Source organism: Acomys russatus, chromosome 22, assembly GCF_903995435.1.
Source record: "Acomys russatus chromosome 22, mAcoRus1.1, whole genome shotgun sequence".
Taxonomy (NCBI): Eukaryota; Metazoa; Chordata; class Mammalia; order Rodentia; family Muridae; genus Acomys; species Acomys russatus.
The window spans coordinates 29,854,569-29,878,416 of record NC_067158.1 but is presented as its reverse complement, the minus strand read 5'-3'; the positions used below and the strand labels follow the sequence as shown (position 1 = coordinate 29,878,416).

Sequence of the window (23,848 nt, the reverse complement as noted above, 5' to 3'; positions counted from 1 at the left end):
CACTTAGCTGCAAATTGGTAAAAGAGATGTCCAGTGGTCAAGGTCCTGAGGACTGTCCTGTACTGGGAGGGAGGGAGGTGCATGCTGGAGGGTGTGGCAGGTGTGTGTGTGTGTGTGTGTGTGTGTGTCCCTTTGGGAGGATCCAGGATCCTCCTGTTCTTTGCCTCACCCCAGGAGGTACTTGTCAGTATCCAGAGGCCTTTTAGATTGTCATAAGGGTGGAGGGCAATAGAATCTAGGGATGGTGTCAAACATCCTACCATGCACCAATGTCCCCTTTGCAGCTACTCATCCCAAGAAGTCCTTGGTACCAAAGTGGAGAGCCCTGCTGTAGGGGAAGGTTCTAGATTTACCATCTGAGCCAGGCTAACAAACATCACCCTGGTACCTGTACTCTGGTGCTGACAAAAGGAGAGGGGGTGGAGGTGAGGGGCTTAGAGATCCAATAACAGTGCAGGAGAGGATGCTGGGAAGAGAAAGTGCAGGTAGAGAAAGGCCCACCCTGGAGCTGTCAGCAAGAACATGGCTGTGCAGGGAAATTCTGATCAGCTCTGTGCATTGAACTTACCTGAGAGCTTCAAGGTGAAAGGGATAGGGGATAAAGTTGTCCATGTTTTGTAATGGAAATATGCATACCAAGGAGGTGAGAGAAATGTTTTCCTGCTTGCAAACCCTAGACCTGTTTTCTGACATGGATGGTGCAATTTAAACTTGGAAGAAGAATTCAAAACACAGTGGTTTAGTGTGCAGCGCAAACCCAGCTACTTCTTTCCTGTGCCCTTAATCAGTGCTGGGAAAAAATTAAATCACAGCTTCCAACGAGATGTTGAAAGCCGCTTGCAGTACCGCTGAAGCCCTCCTGAGCTTGCTGCCTTGAAAATCTGGAGTAGGCTTAGCCACTTTACTTTTCGGCTTAAAAAGACCAATTTCACATACCCGCGGTGCAGGAGCTATGTCATTAAGGACACTGCCTGCTGCGTGTGGAATGGACTGTCCACAGGAGCCATCACCATGGCCACCTTTCCCTGCAGGGGGACGATGGAGAGCAATGACTACACAAACGGCTACTCTGAAAGCGTGGGGAAAGTTGTAAGGATCTGACTGTAAGACTTGAAATGTGCTTCCTTGGTGGCTGGACATTTTCAGTGCTTGACTTGAAAATACATCCATCAAGAGAGTCTGTAGGTCTTTGCTTGAGGTGGGTCCTGTTTGAGGCTTATTTCACTCAGGGCATCCACTTTCCAGAGGGCCACATGGAATGGGCCATAATGAGGATCATTAGAGTCAATCCTCTTTCTACCCATAGAAGCAACTTTGGGATGGGCAAACTTGTGGCCAGGTGGCCATTGACTTCCCTTCAGATGCCTCCCAGTGAGAACTGGCCATGCAAATGGGAGGAACTCAATGAATGCTCACTGGAATAGCAGTCCTGGTGGGCAACCTCTAAGCAAGGTTTGACATGCTTGATGCTCTGGGAAATGGATTTGAATGCTGGGAACATTCTGCTTTTCTGGGGGATGGGGCCATCGAAAGATCCAGTTTCTCACTCAAGCCACTTGGTAACCTCAGGAAAGTTTAGTGTGTGTGTCTGAGCCCCTGTCTTCCCATTTAAAACATAGTTTTTGTATAGACTCCATGAGATCAAAGGCCTGTGACAAGTCTATGTCCAGGTGGTGGGACCCATCGGTTCAGGATCAGCATCCTAGATGGCCAGCATCTCAATCGCTGTTGGTCCTTCTCCACAGCCTTCCAAACATTTCTGGGCAAAGCAGATGTCTCCCGAGAGCTGGAGGAGGCCCTGGCCGAGAGCCGTGTGCAAAGGAACCTTCGTATGGTGTCCGTGTTAGAGCTTCTGAGAGCGCCATTTGTCCGCTGGCAGGTCATCACTGTCATCATCACCATGGCCAGCTACCAGCTGTGTGGACTCAATGCGGTGAGTGGACCCCAGACACACACACGCACGCACACACACACACCAGTATCGGCACCAACAGAGAAACTAAGGGAGGCCAGAATGTGGGTGGCTCAGGGTATGAGCCTTGGATGTCTGGCTTCAAACCCTGGCTCTGTAAGCCTCCACAGAGGCTGTGCCTTTGAGCATCCATGGAACTTGGCTGGTCCTCAGTTCCCACCTTGCAGGATGTGCTAGAGGGATATGGAACAAGTGTATCTATACACCGTCCCATTCGGGAGCTAGTAAGGTTATCCCTTGCATTGTCACCAGTTGTCCTACTGTGTGTCTCTTAAGAGTCATGGAGTGCAATAAACAGATACAGGAAGTCAAAGGGGCAGAGGACCAATATGATTTAAGTAGAAGCAGTTGTCTTGGCGCCTCCAGCTCTCTCCAATGTCCTAGTAGATAAAATCCCCAAATCTGAGAAGTGAGGAAGCTGGGTGTGGTGGCTTCTGGGAAACCAAATGGTATGCCACACTTTGGGATGTGTCAGTTCTCCACCCATGAAGGGATGCAGACAGGCTTCGAGGCACACAGCACTGAGAGCATCTAACAGAGAGAGGGAAGGGTGGCTGTTAGGGAGGACCTTCAGAGAGCCCAGATGATGGAGATCAACATTTACACCTGCTGGACAAAAGCCCGCCACCCCCAACCATCATTCTGTTGGTGCGCAGGTGGGAGAAGGAGTGATAGCAAGGCTCCTGTCCAGAAGGGGGTGGGGGTCAATGGCCACCCAGGAAGACAGCAGCCATGCATTCTGTCTAATTTCAACAACTCCACATTCCGTTTTCGGGAACACTGGTATAAAATGAGATCACTTTGTTCCTTAGTCATTTCTGCCTTTTTGCCTTGGTCTGGTTACATGAGAAGAACAAATGGAGTGGTGGTGTTAAGAGCTCAGCCTAGGCCCACCCAGAGGCTCCTCCTTTAGACGAGTTCAAGGTCAGCTGTGTCAGACTCCCAAGGATGCACTCTGCTTTCTAAGGGCACATGGAATTCACACTTAGTGAGGCAGTTAGATGGAGAGCCATGGCATTGCTGGGCAGACCGTCTCTTCCACCAGGACCCAATTTCCCATCTATATATTCTGCAATGGACGAACTGTGCCAGTGTGTCTTCAAGCCTCACTGCCCAGAGCTGAGCCAAATTTTTTTTTTTTAATCTGCTGAGCTGTGGGATGGTGACTGTTTCCACCTTCCCAGCTCACTTGCTTGCCCTGACACAGGACAAAGAGCTCCAGACTAACTCAGAGACCTGGCTTCCCACCTCGCTGTCACCATCAACCTCTAGCCAGAAACCTGAGCCATCTGCTCCCTCACAGCCCGACTATGCATTCCCCTGTGGTCCTGATCAGGTGGAGCTGTCCTTCAGGCCCCGTTGTTAAGGGTAGAGACACAGACATTTTCCCAAAGGTTCAATGCTAGATGCTGAATAAAGGAGATTTGAACACCAATTGTCCAAACTCCAAGTTCTACGTACTTAAGCCCCGAACAGGGAGGGTCCTCAATGCCCCCTCAGATTATTCCATCTGTGTTTCTCAGGCTGTCCTCACCTCATCCCTAGACAGTCACAGAAGACATCTTACTTCTCCCATGTAACAGACAAAGAGACACACACTGGTCAGTGGTAAACGCCAGCCACAAGCTTGATGTGCTGGCTTGGGTCCAGGCCCTCTCCTGTGCTGCAGCCTTCTCCTCTATACCCCAGAGACCGTAGCCAAGAACTAACCCAGATAAAACCAGGAGGTGGCTTTAAAACACGCTTTATCCCTTCATTTAGGTGACAATGATCCCTTGGGGGACACTAGTCAATACTTCCAGGCGCCTTCCCATTGGTTACTTTGCTCTGTTCCCAAGGAGTCCTAGTACTTCTTAGACAAGAAAGACACTGTAGGTTACAGATGGCTCACGGTCCAGGGAGTGTGGAGCTTGCCCTGTCAAGTTACAGCTGGTTCCCTCTCTAAGTGCCCCCCAGCACCAGCCTTTCTCAATTCCAAACTGTTCATATCTTAGGCTGGAAACCAGTCTCAATGCCACAGGACTTTTAGTGTCATCCTTGTTCCCTGCCCAGCTGCAGCCATGAGGCAGGGTCAAGTTACCTTGACTAAGAACATACTATTAAATAGACCTTCTGTATTGCTCAGGCCACCAATGCCAGCATCCCTGTTGGCTTACACGTTCTCTAGAGTGTGCCAACACTGAGCTAACAGCCTTTAGTTACCTCTGAATTCCTTTTTCATGTTGGGCAGTTTCTCTCCTTTCAGTCACCTATCAGACAGGCTCGAGTCAAGAGTCGGGGCTTTTGGTGATAGTCACTTCAAGCTCCTGCAAAGGAGACCTGGCTTGGTGAGGCACACAGATCAGGACACTCTGGAGACTGAAGCGGAGGGCTTGGAGCGTTGGTGCAGAGGATCCTGAGCAGGCATTCTCATCAGAACTTAGATGTCAGCAATGTTATCTATAGCCAAGCCAGCAGGAGATGAGCAGCACACTGCCCAGCCATGTGGCCTCCAAGATCAGCAATTTTAAAATTAAGATCAAATGACGCTAAAGGGCCTTTAAGATGTTTGTTAGACCCATTAAGAAGGAACTGTGAGAAGGAACTGTGAGATGTGGACATGGCCCAGCCAGTAAAGTGCTTACTGTGTGCAAGCATGATGGCTTGGTTCCATCTCCACAACCTACATAAAAAACCAGTATGGTGGCACATGCCTGTAATGCCAGTACCAGGAGACAGACAAGTGTCTCCTGGAGCTCGCTAGCCAGTCACCCGCCCTACATAAATCAGTAAGCCCAACCTGGTGAGAAAGAGAGATCCTGCTTCGAAGAGCAAGGTGCATGCACCTGGAATGACACCCGAGGTTGACCTCTGACCTAGACATACATGCACGTGCATGCATGTGCGCACGCATGCACGCGCACACACACACACACTCTCTCTCTCTCTCTCTCTCTCTCTCACACACACACACACACACACATACACATTCTCTCCCCCCCCTCTCTCTCACACACACACACACACACACACACACACACACACACACACACACACACACACACCAGTGACAGATTATCTAATATCTGAGTTGATTTGGGGAATCTCACCAACGGCATTTTACGAGTCAGAGCTTCAACTTGGTAACAGTTCCCACATTGTGTTTATCTCGTGTGTGGCCATTTTTAAACCCTGCCTATTTTAGCTGGTTTAGTCCCAAGAGATCCTTAGTCTGTGCACCTGGCTGCCCTGCAGCCAAACCTGGTGTTTCATGGCAAAGCTGTTGATAGAACAAGAATGGGCAGGGGAAAAACACTCACGCTTTTAACTGGGTAAGGCCCTGAGCAGGACACGCAGAAAATGCAAGTAGATTCTGCCCAGCAGGGGCAAAGCCTAAGAGAGTGACCAAAAACTGTTTAACAAGAAGTGAGCAGGCCTTTTCGTTCTAGATCTCAAAATAGAGCCATAGATCACTGTATGTGGAAAGTACCCACTCCGGACATAGCACAATATAAACAAATTACATTTCTCCAGCATGCATTTCTTGTCACCACGGGACATAAAAAGTCACAGTACTGGTACCCAGAGGTCTCAAACCACTTGTCAACATACAGCTTAGGAGGTCAGAGGTCCTCGAATCAAATCAGGCCATACTCCTCCTGGACACACCAGGAGAAAACGCATTCCTCTGTTTTCCCAGCCTCCTTCCCTTGTCTTGTGGCCTCCTTCCTCATCTTCACAGTCAGCAGCAATACAGTTTTCTCCCCTCCCCTCCTCTTCCAACCCCTACATCTTCTCTCTCCGTCCCTGCCTCCCCATTTCCCTGTTATAAAGAGTGATGGTATCGACAGCTCACTCAAGCAATCCAGGAAAAACTGCTGCCTCAACGGCCTGACCATGTTTACAGTCAGATTTACCATGTAGACTAAGATTCCCAGACTCTGGGATTAACACGGGGATGTTTTGAAGGGACCACGATTCTGCTCACCACGTCCAGCGTGCATGTCCAGGTCAGCATTATGTTGCTCTGGGTGTCAGAGTTTGAATCTAGACTGTCCCTATGTGTTAGGGCACATGGTCCCCAGGTGGTGCTGCTGTGTGGGGAGACTGTGGACAGCTCAGAAGATGGAGATGAGATGGAGGAAGTGTGTCCCTGGGGGACAGGTAGGTCTTAGGGATCACAGGTTCCCATTTGCCTTCTACTTCTTGGTCTGTGAGATTGTGAGGATTCCCACCCCCATGAATCCCGCCATGACAGACTGTAGCCTCTCAGACCACAAGCCAAAACAAAACAACCCAAACCATCCACTTAAGTTACTTTCTTGACGGCTGTTTGGTCACCACCAGAACAGTCACTGATATGCTGGACAAAGATGAAGCAGGCATTGGGATTTGTTGGCAAAAGTCAGATGGCATCTCGTAGCCCATGGCCACTGTATTTACAGCCAAGAGCAGATAAAGGAGCCACAGCTGACAGTAGAAGTATCTGTACCATGGCATGTACTGCAAAGAGAGTGGGTTCCCAGGAGGCACCTCTCCACTCTAGTGTCATCATGTGGGGAGTGGCCCCTGCTTTCGCCTTGGTCTTCTCACAGCTGTGAAATGCTAGAGTGATGGCATGGGGTACTGCCCCATCAAAACACTGTGTCAGGAGCTAAGAGTGGGGCACTAGGAGACTCAGAAAGATGCTGGCCCTGCCCTCTTGGGACTCCTCAAGGACAGACCTCCAGGGAAGAGGCCATCACGGATGCCTCCCACACAGACTGGCGACAGAGTCTCTTTTTCCTGAAGAGTCCGTATATCTCCACGGAGAGATGGAACCATCTAGAAAGATGCCTATTGTTTGCTATATTAAAGGCTTTTTCCTGGATGCTTCAGCATGTTAGAACCACTGGAGTAGGGGACCTGGGGTGACCTGCAAAAGGGAAGGTGGGTGGAGGGAATTGCTCACGCTGACTTGGTGAGGTAGGGGCAGCCCTGGCTCTGTGGTTCCGGGACTCTGAGTGTTCCAGGCTCTTCCTTCTTCATCTCACAAGGGCCTGGAACTGTCCGATCGTATCACCTTCAGTTCACACAGAGGTCAAAGTGAAGGCAGTCACCTCCCTGTCCTTGAAATGGGAGTGGGGGCAGGGTGCTATGGGATAGGGCAGAAGGGGGCAGGACAGTCATGCAGAACTCACAAGCTCCAGGCTGGGGGTGGGGTGTGTGTGGCGTGAGGGGCAGCTCCTGCCTACTGATGTCTAGATGCATTTAGCAAGATAGCTCAGCCCTCTTCATAGCTACATTATAATGAATGCAGAATGTCACGCACAGCGACTCGCGCCATGGACTTTCAACCTTCTGAGGATGTCCACAGCTGTGCCACCTCAGGGAGAATGGAGACTAGATGAGAAAGGGGTCATGGATGCCAGAGGACTTGAGATGGTGTGGGGCTGGAGAATAGCTTCCACAGGAAAATATGCACCAAGTGTGGGTGGGCGCCGGAAGCTCTGCCCCTCTGTTAGTGGAAGGCACAGAGCACTGTGGCACTGAAATCCAGGGTGACAATAAAGAACACTTCTTATCAGAGTCTGCAATCCAACTGTGTCTGGGTCTGGGAGACAATGGCTACCCAAAAGGGAAGGAGCTTATGTGACAAATCCAGGCACACTGAGGATTTGGAATTATAGAGAACCTCAGAGCTACAGGAACTGGTAGGCTAGGAAAGGCTTCTGTGCCCTGCAAATGTGATAGCCAACATTAATTCTGACAGCCTAAAGTCCTACCTCCCCCTCAGGGGGGAAGCACTTTACTTCATTAAATCCCATTTATGCCAACTGATGCCAAGGATGAGGACAGTGACTTGTTTGCATTGTGTCTCTGGATGTTTGGGAAACCCTATGAAGAATAACATGTCACTGCAAGCCTAACCACCTGTTGGATACAAGTTAGTCCTGACTCTCCCTGCCTGGAGATGCATGAACAGCGCCTCAAACAAGGGTTAGAAACAAGGGCTTCTTTACACAAGCATGAGAGCAGTGTAGCCAGTGTTTTGCATGACATCAGAGCTGTGGACATGAGTGGATCTGCCAAGTGCTGCACAGTCTCAGTGTGTGTGTGTGTGTGTGTGTGTGTGTGTGTGTGTGTGTAGGTGGGTGCAGCAAAGAAATTGTCATCATGACTGCTCCACAATATGGTTAAGGTTTTTGTTGTGTAGATGTGAGAGAGAGAGAGAGAGAGAGAGAGAGAGAGAGAGAGAGAGAGAGAGAGAGAAGAGCCAGAGGCTTCTGGAAGAGTTCAGAATACATGATCAGCAGACTGGCCATGGCCGGGACTAGGGAAGTGGGAAAACGGGAGGAATATTGGAGACAGTAGGATAGCAAGAGAGAGAATAGAGCACAGTGTGGGAGAGTAAGAGAATAAGAGGCAGTAAGTGAGAATAAAAGGATAAGTGGGTAGCAAGAAGCGGGGGGAGTAAGAGGGCAAATAGCAGAATAGCAGGGTTGTAAGGAGAGTATTTGGTGGAGGGAATGCTGTTGGAGGGAGGGAGTGGAGGGGAGGGGAGGAGATGAGAAGGGCAGGATGCTTGCATGGACTTTTAAATGTGTAGCAGGTACTTGTGACACTGAAAGAGCCTGGGGGTCAGCCTGGGCTCTGATAAGCTGACAGGCACCACAGGTAGCCATTTGTCCCTTCTGCCAGCTGTAATGGAAGTGACTCCTTTGGATAGAAGCGAACCAGATTCACAAGCTCCTCATAAGGAATTCTGCCTTGTATCTAACTGCCGGAAATCCTCCTGTAATCCAGGTTGAGCTCATTTCGGGATATTCAGACTGTCTTTGGGGGTCTGGGGAATTGGAGCTTTGCTTCAGACCTGACTGTATATGTCCAGTTACACAGACACCAGGAGCATCATTTGTACATTTGTAGATTTATCATGGCTGCTTCTGCTGGGTGATAGTAAATTGTTATGTGGAGCAGAAACCATTTCTGATTCTTACAAAGCATACTTAACCAAGGTTAGTTAATGACCCAAGAGGGCTACTGAGGCTCCAACCATGGCACTCATCATCCTGGCTACAGAAGGGGAAGTGGACAAAAATAAAATAAACACGAGAGCATACCTCTTTGATAGGGTCTCTTTAAAAGAAGAGGAGGGAGAAGCAGGGGCCGGAGGGAGAGAGGGTGACCAGTAAAGGTTCTTCTACCAACTCCCTGAGTCCGACATGATGGAAAGAGAGAACTGACTCCTACGACTTCTTTTCTGACCTCCACTCCCCCAACACACACACACACACACACACACACACACACGCACACACACACATGCACACACACATGCACACACACACATACACACACACACACACACACGCACACATGCACACACATACACACACACACACACCGGCACATGTGCACGCCACAGACCCCCACAATAAATAAATGAGTAAATAAATAAATGTAAGACTAAAGTAAAATAAGAAGCGTCCTGCCCATCCACCAATGTTTTGTTGCTACCCGTTCCTAATTGCAAGGCAGTCTAGGGAACAGCGTCTTGGGTGGGCAGATGTCAATCCCAGTAATGCGGAAGTCTGCATGTGAAGAAGGAAAAGAACCATGTGCCCACATGACGCAGCTCATGTGTGAGTCGCATTCAGTGGCAAGGTGTGGAGAGAGCCTCACACCTTAGTCTAACTTAGGGAGGAGGCTGGCGGTCTCTTGCTAACCTTCCTTGGGGTTTTTTTTTTTTTTTGTTATTTGTTTGTTTGTTTGTTTTTTGTTTTTGTTTTTTCTGCATTGCAGATCTGGTTCTATACCAACAGCATCTTTGGCAGAGCTGGAATCCCTCAGGACAAGATCCCGTACATCACCCTGAGCACAGGTGGAATCGAGACGTTAGCTGCGATCTTCTCTGTAAGTCACCAAGAGCTCCTGAGATTGCCATGGGGGCTGACCAGCACTCAGGCATCCGGGGGAACTAACAGGGTTTGCTTGATGAGGGCGGGCCTTGACAGAGGACTTGTCAGGAGAGGCTTATGCTCCATAAACCCTTAGTCCACGTAGGCTCTTGCTCTCTATCTCAATTCCTCGTGTCTCCAGTCAAAACAAGCTGACCTCTAGCTGTATGATGCTGGACACTGTGTTCAACCTCTCTGAGCCTTAGCCTCTCTCCTGGTGAATTTCACATCCATCTTCTTGTGTGAGTACGGTCTCGGCTTCTGTAGACACACAGTACCCCTGAGGTTTTCCAGAAATGAATGAGGGCTGAGCTGATGTCTCTGACATGGCAGAGTATGGGTTCTAACCTCGAAAGAGATGCTCGGGTGTTCAGTCTCCCTCGTGCATCTCCACTGACAAGAATGATGTCAGCGCAAACAGACAGATTCCCCTCCTACTGCTGATTGTTCAGGAGATTCAATTTTTCTCCTTGTCTCCCCACATCACTTCTAACAAGCTACTTCTTTAAAATGGATGCCATTAAAGAAGCAGACAAGTGATGTTCGGGTTCTTTCCTGACCTGCCTTTTGTTAGAGGGGAAATATTTCAATGCTTTGCTGTCCGCAGGTGTCACCAACTTCCTGTCTCTAGCTGTAGACTGCACCAAGCCCATTGTTAATTACAACTTTGATTAACAGAACTCAGTCAGCCTGGGGTGGAAACAGTGGAGGAAGCCGAAGAGGGTTTGGAGTGGGTTTTTTGTTTTTGTTTGTTTGTTTTTGTTTTTGTTTTTGTTGTGGTGGTGGTTGTGGCTTCTTATAAGAAACCAATACCAACATATTATGGCAAATTTGTAAAAACCCATAAAAGCTTAAAAGAATAAAGAGGTTCCTTCTAGCCAGCTGCGTGGAGACAGCCTGGGAAATACCCACTCATGTCCACTCTGTGTACAGCTTTGCTCTGGGCCCGGGAGGCCGTGGCCCTGTCTACATCTCAGCCCAGCTCCTACCTTTGTAACAGCAGCGGGTACAGAATGATTTCCTTTCTACCATTGATCCAGTGGCTTTAATGGGGTGCTCATTTGGGCTTTAATGGGGTTTCTCATGAAGGCTGTCTCAGCCCCCCAAAGCCCATGCCTCCACCCAGCAGGTGGAGTTTCTGGCTTCTCTACTTGGAACATGGATGGACTAAGCTCCCATCCCAGCCCTGCTCCTTCTGAGACAGGCAACTCTAAGCAGGTTGTTCAATGTCTCTGTGCTTCACTTTCCCCTTTTATATAAGGACACGTCCCCACCTCATGGACATGGACTGGGGAGTAAACAAATGATAACTCAGTGATCAGCAGGGCTGGAGGATGGTGCCTGCTCGGCAAGTTCCTGCTGTTCTATGTTGGCAGGAAAGTCACAGCCTATCACCTGAAGTGAGGCTACAGTACATGTCCTTGTGTCCTTGCAGAGAAGAACTTCACAAGGACACTGGTGTGTGTGTGTGTGTGTGTGTGTGTGAGAGAGAGAGAGAGAGAGAGAGAGAGAGACAGAGAGAGAGAGACAGAGAGAGAGACAGAGAGAGAGACAGAGAGAGAGACAGAGAGAGACAGAGAGAGAGAGACAGAGAGAGAGACGGAGAGAGAGAGGGAGAGAGAGAGGGGGAGGAGCTTCAGAACTGGACACCTCAGCCAGGCATGGTGGCACATGCCTTTAATCCCAGCACTCGGGAGGCAGAGGCCAGCAGATCACTGTGAGTTCAAGGCCAGCCTGGTCTACAAAGGGAGTCCGGTACAGCCAAGGCTACACAGAGAAAGACTGACTCTGACATGAACTCTGGTGCCCCATATTTGACCACTGCCCTTTGGTGGGGAGGCCCTAGTGGCACTCAGAGAAAGAATAAGCAGGCTACCAAGATGAGACTTGATAGCTTATGACCATATAGTGGGGGAGGAGGTCCCCCTTGGTCATAGACCTAGGGGAGGGGAACAGGGTGAAAGCGGAAGGGAGGGAGGAATGGGAGGATACAAGTGATGGGATAACAATTGAGATATAATCTGAATAAATTAATTTTTAAAATGTAAAAATTTAAAAAAACCCTACAAAAACAAACTACAACAACAACAAAAACAAACTACAACAACAACGAAAAAGAACTAGACACCTCTACAATCCCATCCCCAACATCCACTTACCAGTGGGATGGGCTTAGGAAAATTACCATATGTCTCTGAATGGATTTATAAAACTAGCTTTTCACTGTTGCCATCTCTGGCAGGCAAAACTTAATGGGTCCAAAAGATCCCTAGGTCTGACGTCACAGGTCATGAGATTACGTCAGAGGGAACTTCACAGGTGGGAATGAAGAGGTTGAGATGTGGAGGTTACCTGGGCTTACCTGGGCAAGCAATGAGCCTTGGAAATGACAAAAGGAATAGGACAAAAGGTCAGCGAGTAGCAGGTGAGGTCAGGATGTGAGGAAGAAGAGGGCACCATTGCTGCCTGACCAGGAAGATGAGGAAGGAGTGGGGGCTTAGAACCTCTGGGAAACGGGCAAGCCAGTATCTTCCTCCTCAGAGTCTCCACCCCCAAAACTGTGAGTTTTTCTCTTTGAGACCAGTTTTAGACCTCTGGCTGCCTGAACTATAAACTGCCACCTTTGAGTTGGTTTAAGCTGCTTGTTAAAGTAACAGCAAGATACTTGAACTCTTCAAGAAAGAGTAGTCATGGAAACAAAAATCAAAGCCTATGACAGCCCCTCCTCTTCCTCCAAATTCAGCAAGTCCTTGGCTTTTTTGAAAGTTTGTGTGACCTGCTTTTCAGGGCTACACAGACAACTTGATCCAACCCGTCGGGGTAATTGCCTATCAATAAAAGGATGGCCTGGTTTTGGTTTTTTTCTTTTTCTTTTCTTTTCTTTTTTTACACTGTCTTTACTGAGATTTTTGACGGTTTATTAAAATGGCTCTAAGGCCTAATAAAACCAAGATGGGAAGACGCTCTCCTTCTTTTGATCTGCAGTTAATTTGGGAAGCGGCCATCACTCAGCAGCTTGCTGGCTGTAGATAATTGCTGTCTTGTAGAACAGCCGGCTTTCCAGACTGGTTTTTATTTTTTTGGCGGGGGCTGGGGGCCTTCAACCATCAGATGAATGAACTTCCACAGAGTGTCATTCACCCATGAGGATGAGCATCCACTGTCGTGCAGGCAGGGACTGTGGGAAGCCAGCTCTGTCTCTGATAGGACACACGGACTCAGCTTTTACAAGCCAAGGGCAGAATCCACAGCAGTGTGGTCTTGTTTGTGGCAGTACAGCTCGGGATCTGCTGTGTTGAACTAAATACAAGTCTTTAAGGGTTTCCAAACTTCCCAGGACTCTTGCGATTTCAAGGTCACAGTCTGCACTCTCTGTAAGCATGGTGTGAAATACTGGATCTAATGTATGCAGAGTGTAAGGCTGAGGGTGACATGGCACAACTAGGGTATATCTGGGCTCAGTGGTCTCCTGGCCCTGTTGCTGGTCATTTACCAGGAAGGTTTGGAGCAGACCGTCAGAAGGCAGTGGTGGGGCTGAGGCAGACCCTCAAAAGGCAGAGGAGAGTTTGGAGCCCGTAGGAGTTTAAAGTCATATTACCCCTTTGGAGAACCTTTTTGACAGTTAAACATTCACTCACTATTCTACTTACAAATATTTACCCAAGAGAAACAAAACCCATGTCAACATAGAGATCCATATTCTGGTGTCCATATCAGCTTTGTGTAAAAGAGACCAAACCTGGAAGCAACCCAGTGTCCATCAACAGGTGTATCAAGAAGCCAGTTGTGGTATATCCACTCAGTGGAATATTGCTCAGTCTTGAAAAAGATCTATTCGTGTGAATTACAAACAAGATAGATCTCAAAAACATTACAAAGATCTGTATGAAATTCTAAAGCCATTGACTCTAAACCCAGTACAAGAAAATGGATCAGGGGCTGCCTGGGCCTAAAGGAAGGGGCATAGGGAGTCTTTTGGTGGCGGCAGGCATTTTCTACATCTCAGTTGTAGTTATGATACTAGGGAACAAAATCGTAACTCAATAAAGTTGAATTTTAAGATCCTAACAAGAAATGTGTTGCCATTGCTATCTTCCCAAAGGTCCCAAGAACAGTGTGGGAGAGATAGTGGGTGCAGAGGGGAGCCTCACAGTGGCAAGTCCCCAGAGGGGCTCTTCTTTAAAGCACCCGAAGCCTAACAGCTGGTTCCTAACTGGCATCAGTAACCTTCAACAGCAGCTGTTCATATTGAGTTAGTGTCTTCCTGACAGCTTTAGTTCAAGTAGGAATATCCAGTCACTCTAAGCCCCTTCGGACAGGCTATGGCTTCAGTAAGGCTTGAAGGAGGGAGCACACTGATGCCCTGACCCAACAGGACCACTCTCTTCTCTCCGAAAGCTGTATCCTTAGGGGCTCCCTAGACCCACTTTTCTGAGACCCTTCTGAGACCCTCTCACACAGTTGCTCATGTTGTGGACACCCTCGACCGCCAAATTATTTTGTTTCTGCTTCATAACTGCAATCTTGCTACTTTTTATGATCATAATGTAAATATCTGATATGTGATCCCCATGGGGGGGGTCACAAGTCCCACAGCACTAGGACTTTTGAGCTCTGTCATTACCCATGTAAGGAGCATGTGACAGCTTCAGGTTGGCTTGGTTTCCCGCTTCCTCAGTGACACAGCGGAGACCACGCCTCCCCGCCCCCCCCAACAAAGTCCCTGAATATCAATATCATGATGTAAAATATTAGCTCTCAGCTAGCTCGTATTTGCAGGCACACTTTCAAATGCTGACCCAGTGGTTGGCTCATTTGTAGAAGCTTCTTTCACATTCTGGCCCAGGGCCCTGTACTCCACACTAGGAGGACCTGGTGTAATGTTTGAAAACATGGATAGCAATCAACAGTGTCGGTCCACCTCTGTGTAGCATGTAACATATTGTCCCATCTGAGGATGACACATCTTAATCTTGGATTCACAGCACAAGGCAGGTGCACCACAGAGACTCCCTGTTATTAACACAGGCACACTGAGCTCTAACCTCAATGCAGCTGTTACATGGGTCAGAATCACTAAAGCAATGTAACCCACTCATCTCAATGTGCCCTCTCCCCTAGGCCGTACCTGAGCTTGTCCCTGGCAAGCTCCATACTCAGCTCAGCACCTCTGAGCTACTGAGGAGACAAAACGCCCCCATCATCCTCCAGCTCCGAGCAGTTTTCCACTTAAGCTTCTGCTAGCCTTGGGTCTCTCATCGTTAGTCACAGGAGTGGCTCCCACACATTATATCTTAGTGGAGGTACATTCCAGATGGCTGTAGAAATGTGATAGGCCCGGGGGTGGGGCGTGGAAATGGCCCATGATAGGGCACAGGAAACACCAGGGAATAGCTCACCTGGTGAAGAGCTTGCTGTGGAAGCCTGAGGACCATTCCTTAGAACCCAGACAAAAAAAGAAGGCCCCCTTTCTTCTCAGGACAGCCCCCCTTTTCTTTCTTGTCATAGGAACTCTGTTATTCCCTTTTCTCTCTCCCTCCCACTTAAAATCTACTCCTCTCAAAGGACTCTAAGTCAGCCTGCCATAGACACCTGCTCATCCGTGTTTGTTGCTGCTCTATTCATGGTAGCCAGGAAGTAGAAGTTCCAGCAGGCGAACGGATAAGGAAGATGTGATGCATACACACAATGGAATGTTGTTTAGCCATAAAGAATATTGAAATCATGACATTTGAAGATAAATGCATTTATGTTAAAGAAAAAAAGCATGATTCAGAAAACAAAACACTGCAGGCTTTTCTCACATGAAGATGGTGTGTGTTTGTGTGTTTGTGTACGTGTGTGTTTGTGTGTGTTGGGGGGAGCATTAGGAAGAAGACCATGAGAGGGGAAAGAAGGTGGTACTCTCAATAGGAGTCTTCCCACCTCCATGCCTTTGCTCAGGCTGACCCTCTCCCTGACAAGCTCTGCCTGTTTCCACCTCCTCCAGGCAGCCCTTCCTAATTCCTCAGTTGAGATCAATTGTGAGTCTTGACAACACCTTGGGTTTGGATTCCTAGCCATCTTTGTTTTCTGCTGTGTGACCTTTTCTAGGTTACTTCACCTCTCTGATCCTTGATGTCCATTCCCTGTAAAACAGTCGGGATGGGAAGGGAAAGGCATCTGATATAAACAACAGGCAGTCCCTTATTTTAACCCATTCAACATCTTAGATGCCTTGGGGGTGGGGTGAAGTGAGGTGAATGCATTCCAGTTCCTGCCACAGAGACTTTGGGACCTGAAGTCATAAGCTCAAGTCAAGACAGGTGCAAAGTGGCAGAGCCAGGCTATCAGTCCAAGCCTGCCACCGTTATCATTGTATTTTAGGCTCATTGGCTTCTACCCACCTTGGTGGCAGATAAAAGAGCCAGTGGAGTGAGACCAGTAACAATCCCAAAAGCCACAGCTGCAGAGAGCTAGGTTGGTGGGCAGGGCTGCTGGGGTTGCATAAGTTGCTCCTTCTAGATCATACCCTCATGTAAAACCAGCCCCCTATGTTCCATGGCCTTCCTCAGCCTTCCACCATCTTCCCAGGACCATGGTCTCTTGTTATTGTGCTCAAGGTAAAATAACTCTCTCTGCAATACAGGAGGTAAACTTTTAACCCCTTTCCAGATCTAGCCAATGGTCAGAATATTCTCCACAGTTGAGTGGAGAGTGTGATATGACTTTCTCACGTACTCTGGTGCCTCACATTTGACCATGTCCCCTGGAGGGGGAGACCTGGTGGCACTCAGAGGAAGGACAGCAGGTAGCCAAGAAGAGACTTGATACCCTATGAGATATACAGGGGGAGGTAATCCACCCTCAGGAACAGTCATAGGGGAGGGGAATAATGGGAAAATGGGGGGGGGGGGGAGGGAGGGAATGGGAGGATACAAGGGATGGGATAAACATTGAGATGTAAACAAGAATAAATTAATAAAAAAAAAAACCAAAAAAAATAAATAAATAAAATAATTCTCTCTCTCTCTCTCTCTCTCTCTCTCTCTGTCTCTCTCTCTCTCTCTCTCTGTCTCTCTCTGTCTGTCTCTCTCTCTCTCTCTCTCTCTCTCTCTCTCTCTCTCTCTCTCTCTCTCTCTCTCTCTCTCTCTCTCTCTCTGAGTAGGGCCTGGTCATTGAGCGCCTAGGACGAAAACCTCTCCTCATTGGTGGCTTTGGGCTGATGGCCCTCTTCTTTGGGACCCTCACCGTGACACTGACCCTGCAGGTGAGACATTGTGCCTGTCACATTTTGAGGGGATCAGCAGGGAACTGGTTCTTGCTGCAATGCTTTGGAGCCATGTGGGTTCATCCTCTCAACAGACCCTTCCTCCAGGGCACTGGGGATGGGGTGGGGTCAGGGGGAAGTGTTGGTGATGAGCCCTGGAACTTGGAGACAAGAAAGGGCTTGACTTCTGGCCCTGTCACTGCCATGGATGAGCTGTGTTGTGGTGAGCAAGACACCTCCCTTCCCTGAGCATATTAGATGCCCCTAAGGTGCCCCTCCAGGTATCACCTCCTTGCAAAGGGAGGTGGGCATTGCCTGTCATGTGACTTCTCAAGAATCACTCTGTCACCTGAATTCCTTGGGCTGGAATCCTGTCTTTTCCACTTACCTCTCTTCTGGTTCTTCTTGGGTCCTAGCTCTACCAGGGAAAGCTGTCCCTATAGCCTGGGATGCTCTGAGGTATAGCTGACAGCATGTGGAGTGAGCGATGCAGAAGTGTGCATAAGTTTACATGGAGGAACAATTATATCCATTAGGCTTATGAAATTTAAAGTCGCCTTTTAAAAACTTAATATTTTATTTTATGCACATAGATGTTTCCCTTGCATGTATGTCTGAGCACCACATATATGACTGGTGCCCATGAAGGCTGGATCCTCTAGAACTGGAGTTACAGATGGTTGTGAGCCACCATGTGGGTGCTGGGAATTAAACCTGGGTCCTCTCCAAGAGCAACAAGTGCTCCTAACTGCTTAGCCATCTTTCTAGCCCCAGATCACTTCCTTTTATAAAGGGAAAGTCTGAATTGTATTTACAAGTGATCAAGGTTTCACAGCTAGATTAAGCAGAGGTGTATTGGATACCAGGGTCTTTATTCCAGGCCTCACAACTTTCCTTTCTGATTCCTACCTGCTCGAGGAAACCTGCATTCACTGAGCTCTTACTGGGCATCTCAAGCCGAGACTTGAGATAAGTCTTGATATTTATTTTTTTTTTCCGGGAATAAACTTTGACAATGAAAGTTGGATATCTCGGTCATCAGGTAGACGTCCTAACATTCCAAAAAGTTCTGGGAAGAAGCAAGGCTAGTGAGGTGATGGCAGAAGCCCAGCCTTCAAGGTGGTGCTGAACCAGATACTCCTTGGGGGACAGTATGTTGCCTGAGATGGCATTTGCCCATATCCAGGCATAGTTGTGCTCAGCTGGGTGACCTTGCAGTGTCCTTGAACCTCTGAAGTTCTGAGAGAGAAAGTGGAAGCTGCTCTTTGCATCTGCCTTTCTTCTTCATCAGGCATTCCCCAATCTAATCCCATCCACCAGGGCCTCAGAGCTCTCTCAACACCCTATAGATGAGCGACAGGCCCGCTGCATGCATTCCATGAGTGTGTTAGCTCCCCGTTCTCATGGGGTGGCAGGAGTGTAAGCATGGCGCTTTACACAGTGAAAGTGATGGCAGAGAGAAATTGCAGACATGATGACGCCCAGTGGTTCTCAATCTGTGGGTCGTGACCCCTTTGGGGGGGGGGTTGAATGACCCTTTTACAGGGGTCACCTAAGACCATCAGAAAACATATTTACATTATGATTGATAACAGTAGCAAAATTACAGTAGCACTAAAATAATTTTATGGTTGGGAGTCACCACAACATGAGGAACTTCATTAAAGGACCGCAGCATTAGGAAGGTTGAGAACCTCTGCTGTAGAGCAGTCAGTTGGATGTGAAATTTGCATTTATTTGCCACCTGCTGCTTAATGGGGACCATGGAATTCTGCTGGCATCAGCTTGCAGCCCACATCTGGGAAATCAGAGAACAAAATGATTAAGTGGTTGACATTTACAACTAACTGGGGCTCGGGGATATGAAATGTCATGTCACACAGATGGAGTCATAAAAATTGCAAAAACACAGGTTCTCTGGACATTCCACGGCTCCTCACCTCTTCCCGTTGTCCTTCTCCTGCAGGACCAAGCTTCCTGGGTCCCTTACCTAAGCATCGTGTGCATTTTGGCCGTCATCGCATCGTTCTGCAGCGGCCCAGGTAGGACACCCTTCCGCATCGTGCCTGGCCTGGGGACTCGGGGTGACGGTGGGGAATAGCTTCCTTGGCCAGTTGGACACTAATGGGACAAAGGGTGTGCCCCTGCTTGCACTTAAGCCATACTGAAGTGCAGTGGGCTGCCTTCATTCTGTTCACAGAAGGCAGATACATGATAACCCACAGGCCCCAATAATGATGAACCTGGGATGCTGTGTACCAAGCTCAGGACTGACTTGTGAGGCATCAGAGATAACCAAGCTGCCTCTGTGCCTCAGAGAAGGCACAGGTGACCCTGGAAGGTCACTGATGACGGTGGTGGGGATACATGACTCACTGCTGGCGGGCAACAGCCTATGAACCTGGAAGTGCAAACTCCCTCAGGACTCCTAGCAGCTCTAGGCCGCTGTGACTCAATATCCGGGGAGCTTCCTGGCTACAGACCTGGGCCTATCCCACCACCTTGCATAATGCCTGCTGACTTTGGAGCCAGAACTGGGAAGAACCTCAGTTAACCCAATTCCAATATTTGCTAGCCGTGCACCAACTGGGAAAGTCTCTTCTCCTTGTTGTGCCTCAGTTTCCTTGTCTGTAGGATGAGGTTTTCTTCAGGCTCTTACCATTCTCCTGGCCTCACGTCTGTGTAAAGCTAAAGCCTCCTTAAGACTGGTTCTAAGAGGTAGGTTTAGGGGAGCCATCAGCATGGCTGCACACTCTCCCTAACAGAGCCATCATAGCCTTTCTTTCCCTCTCTGTATGTTGGTGAAAAGACTGAGTTATGGGGCTGGGGCTCAGCCAGTCATGCACTGCCTGGTGTGCAAGATGACCCCGGCATCTCATAAGTCAGTCATGACATTTGCTTATGTGATTTCTAGCAAAACAAATGGAAGTAAACCTCTGTTTTACTCACTGTTGTTGACGTTCAAGGGTTATTCATGTTGTTGGTTCCCATCTGCGATTGGTGGACGGAAAGCATTCGACCCCATCCCGAGTATTAGGAAACTATGATACAATGGCAGAGGAGACCTTGTAATGACCAAGGAAGCACCAGGCACGCCAGTACACACACACACACACACACACACACACACACACACACACACACACACACACACAATGAAGGCCGGGTGTTCAGAATGGCTACAGGACAAAAGAAGCACTGTGCTGGCTAGATGTTCCACTTGACACAAGCTAGAGTCAGCTTGGAAGAGGGAATCTCAGTTGAGAAAATACCCTCACCACATTGACCTGTGGACAAGTCTGTGGTGTATTTTCTTGATTGGTCAATAATGTGGGAGAACTCAACTTACTATGGGCATTGACTCCTCTGGGATGCTGGTCCTGGATACAATAAGAAAGCAGGCTGAGCAAGCCATGAGGAGCAAGCCAGTAAACTGCACTCCTCCAAGGTCTCTGAGTCAGTTCCTGCCCGCAGGTTCCTTCCCTATCTTCTCTGAGTGATGGAGCTGTAAGATTAAATAAACACTTTGCTCCCCAGATTGCTTTTGGTCATGGTGTTTTATTGCAGTAGTAGAAATCCCAGCTAAGATGGGTACCTATAAGACAGGACAGTGAATTAGCAGGAGGATAAACACCAGTGCATGCTGCAGACTCCTGAAGATTTAGGGACCTCCATGTTTCCTGAATTTGATGACCAACAGCTACCCCTCACCTTTCCTGGAGTCTGTCCCCAGCTACGCACTGATATTAGACCAGGTGCCTCCCACTAGCAGCTTTGAACACGTAAGATGCTCTCTTGCTTTCCTGCTCATCGTTATGATTCTGAGATGGGACTGGCATGTTGAATAGAGAAATGGCCAGGTCATATTTCTCCCTTTTATCCTACTCTTCCTATCCCAGGAGCAGAAAGGGAGTTAAAGGTAAGCTGCCAGATTCTTTCTTTCCAATTAACTTTATTCTCAATGTATGAGCCAAAAGAAAAGCAGTTCAGGTTGATTAATTTCTTGAGTCACAGAGCTGAGAAATAATGGGTTTGGACCTTCACTATCTTGTCCTATAAGACCCATAATCTTAACACCTCCTTATATGCCTGGCTGGCGTACGATGGCTGTTTGCTAAACCTTGAGTAGAATTGGATACATTTTGAGACTGGCCTACAAGGTTAAACAACTACTTAGATGTCTCAGTAGCCGAAGGCATTTGCCACCAAGCCCAAGGATAGGAGTTGGATGCCAGAACACCCATGGTAGAAGGCAAGAACCAACCTTCTGACCTCCACAAATGTACTCACATGTACATAAGTAAATGTAATTTTACAAAATTATTCAGAGGGAAATGGGCCTATGCGGAGATTTCTGAATTTGAGGAGGGTGCTTCCATATGTTTCTTCCCAGGATGTGGTTAACGTCCATCTTAACAAATCTACCCTGCATGTACCCACATTAGACACAGTTTTGCCACTCTTGTCTCTCTGACAGACCCTCTTGGCTGAAGGTAACTCTGAAGCGTGATGATTTTCATAGTTTCCATGGGTTCCTGCCTCAGGCGTTGCCCTCACTCAGAGGTCAGGGCCTTAGGCTTTAGCTTTTAAATTCAGACCCTTAAGTCATAGTACTGGGTACTGATGGGAAAGTTTTCGTGTCTCAGGGCCTGAAATGCTCAGCTCCACACTGGCATTTCGGGGCTTCCCTCTGGGGAAGTCACCTGCACCCTACAAGTATAGATTAGCTTCCAGTCCTGACACTTCATCCTCAAACCCCTGGTGTTCGCCCAAGCAGCCATGCCTCCCTAGCAAGCAGCGATCCCAGGCACACAGTGGACTGGGGTCTAGGACCAAAATAAACTCAAATTGACAGTGCCCAGCCCAAGGCCCTAGGGAGATCACCTATCTAAGGGAAATCCAGACTGAGAGCTTCAGCAGGCTACCTAAGTCCCTTAGGGCAGAGCCCATTCCAGGAGGAGCTCTCTAGGAAAGTGAGAAATGAGGGTCCTGAGAGATAAATGGCTGAGAGCCCCCCCCCCCCGCATATGGCTCCCCATAAGGAAATGCCAAGAACCCAGGGACTATCAGAAATAATCCTCCCAGGAGAGAATCCAGTAGTTTGCCACAGATGGCTTCTCTCCTGAGCAATCAATTTAAGGAGACCTGACAGGGAGTTGAAATTAGACAGAGGGAAAGAAAGACAACCAAGACAGCAGTTTCCCTCTACATATTTTATGTGTGTGCGCAGCCTCAAGGTGGCTCAAAGAATCTCATAGAGAAGGCAGTTGAAAGCCTCGCTTTGAAGGACGGGAGATCTCAACAACTCACTTCCAGTCTGAAGGCTGTCATGAGGGCCTGATACCTGGAAAGAGGGGGGCCCTTAGTGGGGAGGACAGAGGTCTCCAGATGGAGGGTGGTGTTTGAAGGTGGGAATTAGGATGGAGGTACACAGCCCAGAGCATGGGGCTGGCTCAGTAGGATGTACCAGATGCCCACTTAGCACAAGTCTGGCATGAAAAGGGGTCCACCTCTACTTCTCATAACACCCTGGTCCTATGGAGCCTTTTGTGGAGGCAGAAGTTACCTGAGGGCTGAATGAAGGGCATACAGGAGCCCTCCAGCTATGCAGGCCAGCGTTCCACAGAGGGGCTAGCATCCCAAGCAAGCTCTTGCAGACTCAGAGGAGCATCTGAATAAGGAGATGGGAACACAGACAGGAAAAGCAGAGTGTCAGCCGTGCCCTCGTCACATCTGCAGAGAAGGGAGGGGAAGGTGCTGTTCCTGACCTAGGGAAGACCTCGGGGAGTCAGGCCTGGCGGTAGCCATTTTTCAAAGGGTTTCCAGGAGAGGGAAGGACCAGAACTAGCTGATGCTGCACGGCTATGGCTAGCATTCTATGTTCATCTGAACACTGTGCAGACAGCATCTCTCCATGTCCTGTGTGTCTCTGAGGTTAGTTCTAGGATCTCACAGTTGGTCAGGTCTAGGCTCTGGACCCTGCCATGATACAAGTGGTACCCAGAGGTAGATGGGAGGCCATATTTATGACCTGAACCACCCTGGAATAAAATTCAAGCAACAGCTCCAAGGCCTCAAGCACCTCATTTGGTATTAAAGAACAGAACAAGAGCCCCGGCCCTGCTAGTAAATCTCACTGCCACTGGGTCATGGGCTAACAGATATGAGTCTCTTTGCACAGTGGCTGGTGTGCACACAGCCCCAGATATTCCTACCTGTTGAAAAATGAACAGGTGTAAGAATAAATTACTTTAGACAGTCAACTTAGAAACAGAAAGGGGTTGGTTTTGTCTCAAAGTTTGGGAGGCTCTGGTCTGTCTTGGAGTTTTATTGCTATGGGGAGATACCCATGACCAAGGCAACTCTTCTAAAGAAAAACATTTAACTGAGGTTGGCTTATGGTTCAGAGGTTGAGTTCATTATCTTCATGGCAGGAAGCACGGTGGCACAGATGGACATGGTCCTGGGGGTAGGTGAGAGGGCGACATCTGGATTGACAAACAGCAGAGAGGGAGGGAGGGAGTGAAAGAGGAAGAGAGAGAGGGAGACAGATAGACAGACAGACAGAACAAACTACCATTTGTGGACCAACTATTCAACACATGAATTCTATAGGAGATATTTCATATTTAGTCCATAATGTCCCTCTCACTCTGGACTAAATGACATCCACCAAGGTTCATGTCTGCTTATTTCCTTGGAATGCAA

General features: G+C 48.5%; 1 protein-coding gene across 1 annotated transcript in view; it reads left to right on the top strand.

Moving 5' to 3' along the window:
* Positions 1-23,848, top strand: part of Slc2a9 (solute carrier family 2 member 9) — a 117,712-nt gene that overhangs the window by 76,944 nt on the left and 16,920 nt on the right. The window contains exons 8-11 of the mRNA XM_051164825.1: positions 1,746-1,933; positions 9,737-9,847; positions 17,039-17,140; positions 19,107-19,182. Of these exons, the coding sequence (XP_051020782.1) occupies positions 1,746-1,933; positions 9,737-9,847; positions 17,039-17,140; positions 19,107-19,182 (477 nt within the window). The remainder of the gene's footprint in view (positions 1-1,745; positions 1,934-9,736; positions 9,848-17,038; positions 17,141-19,106; positions 19,183-23,848) is intronic.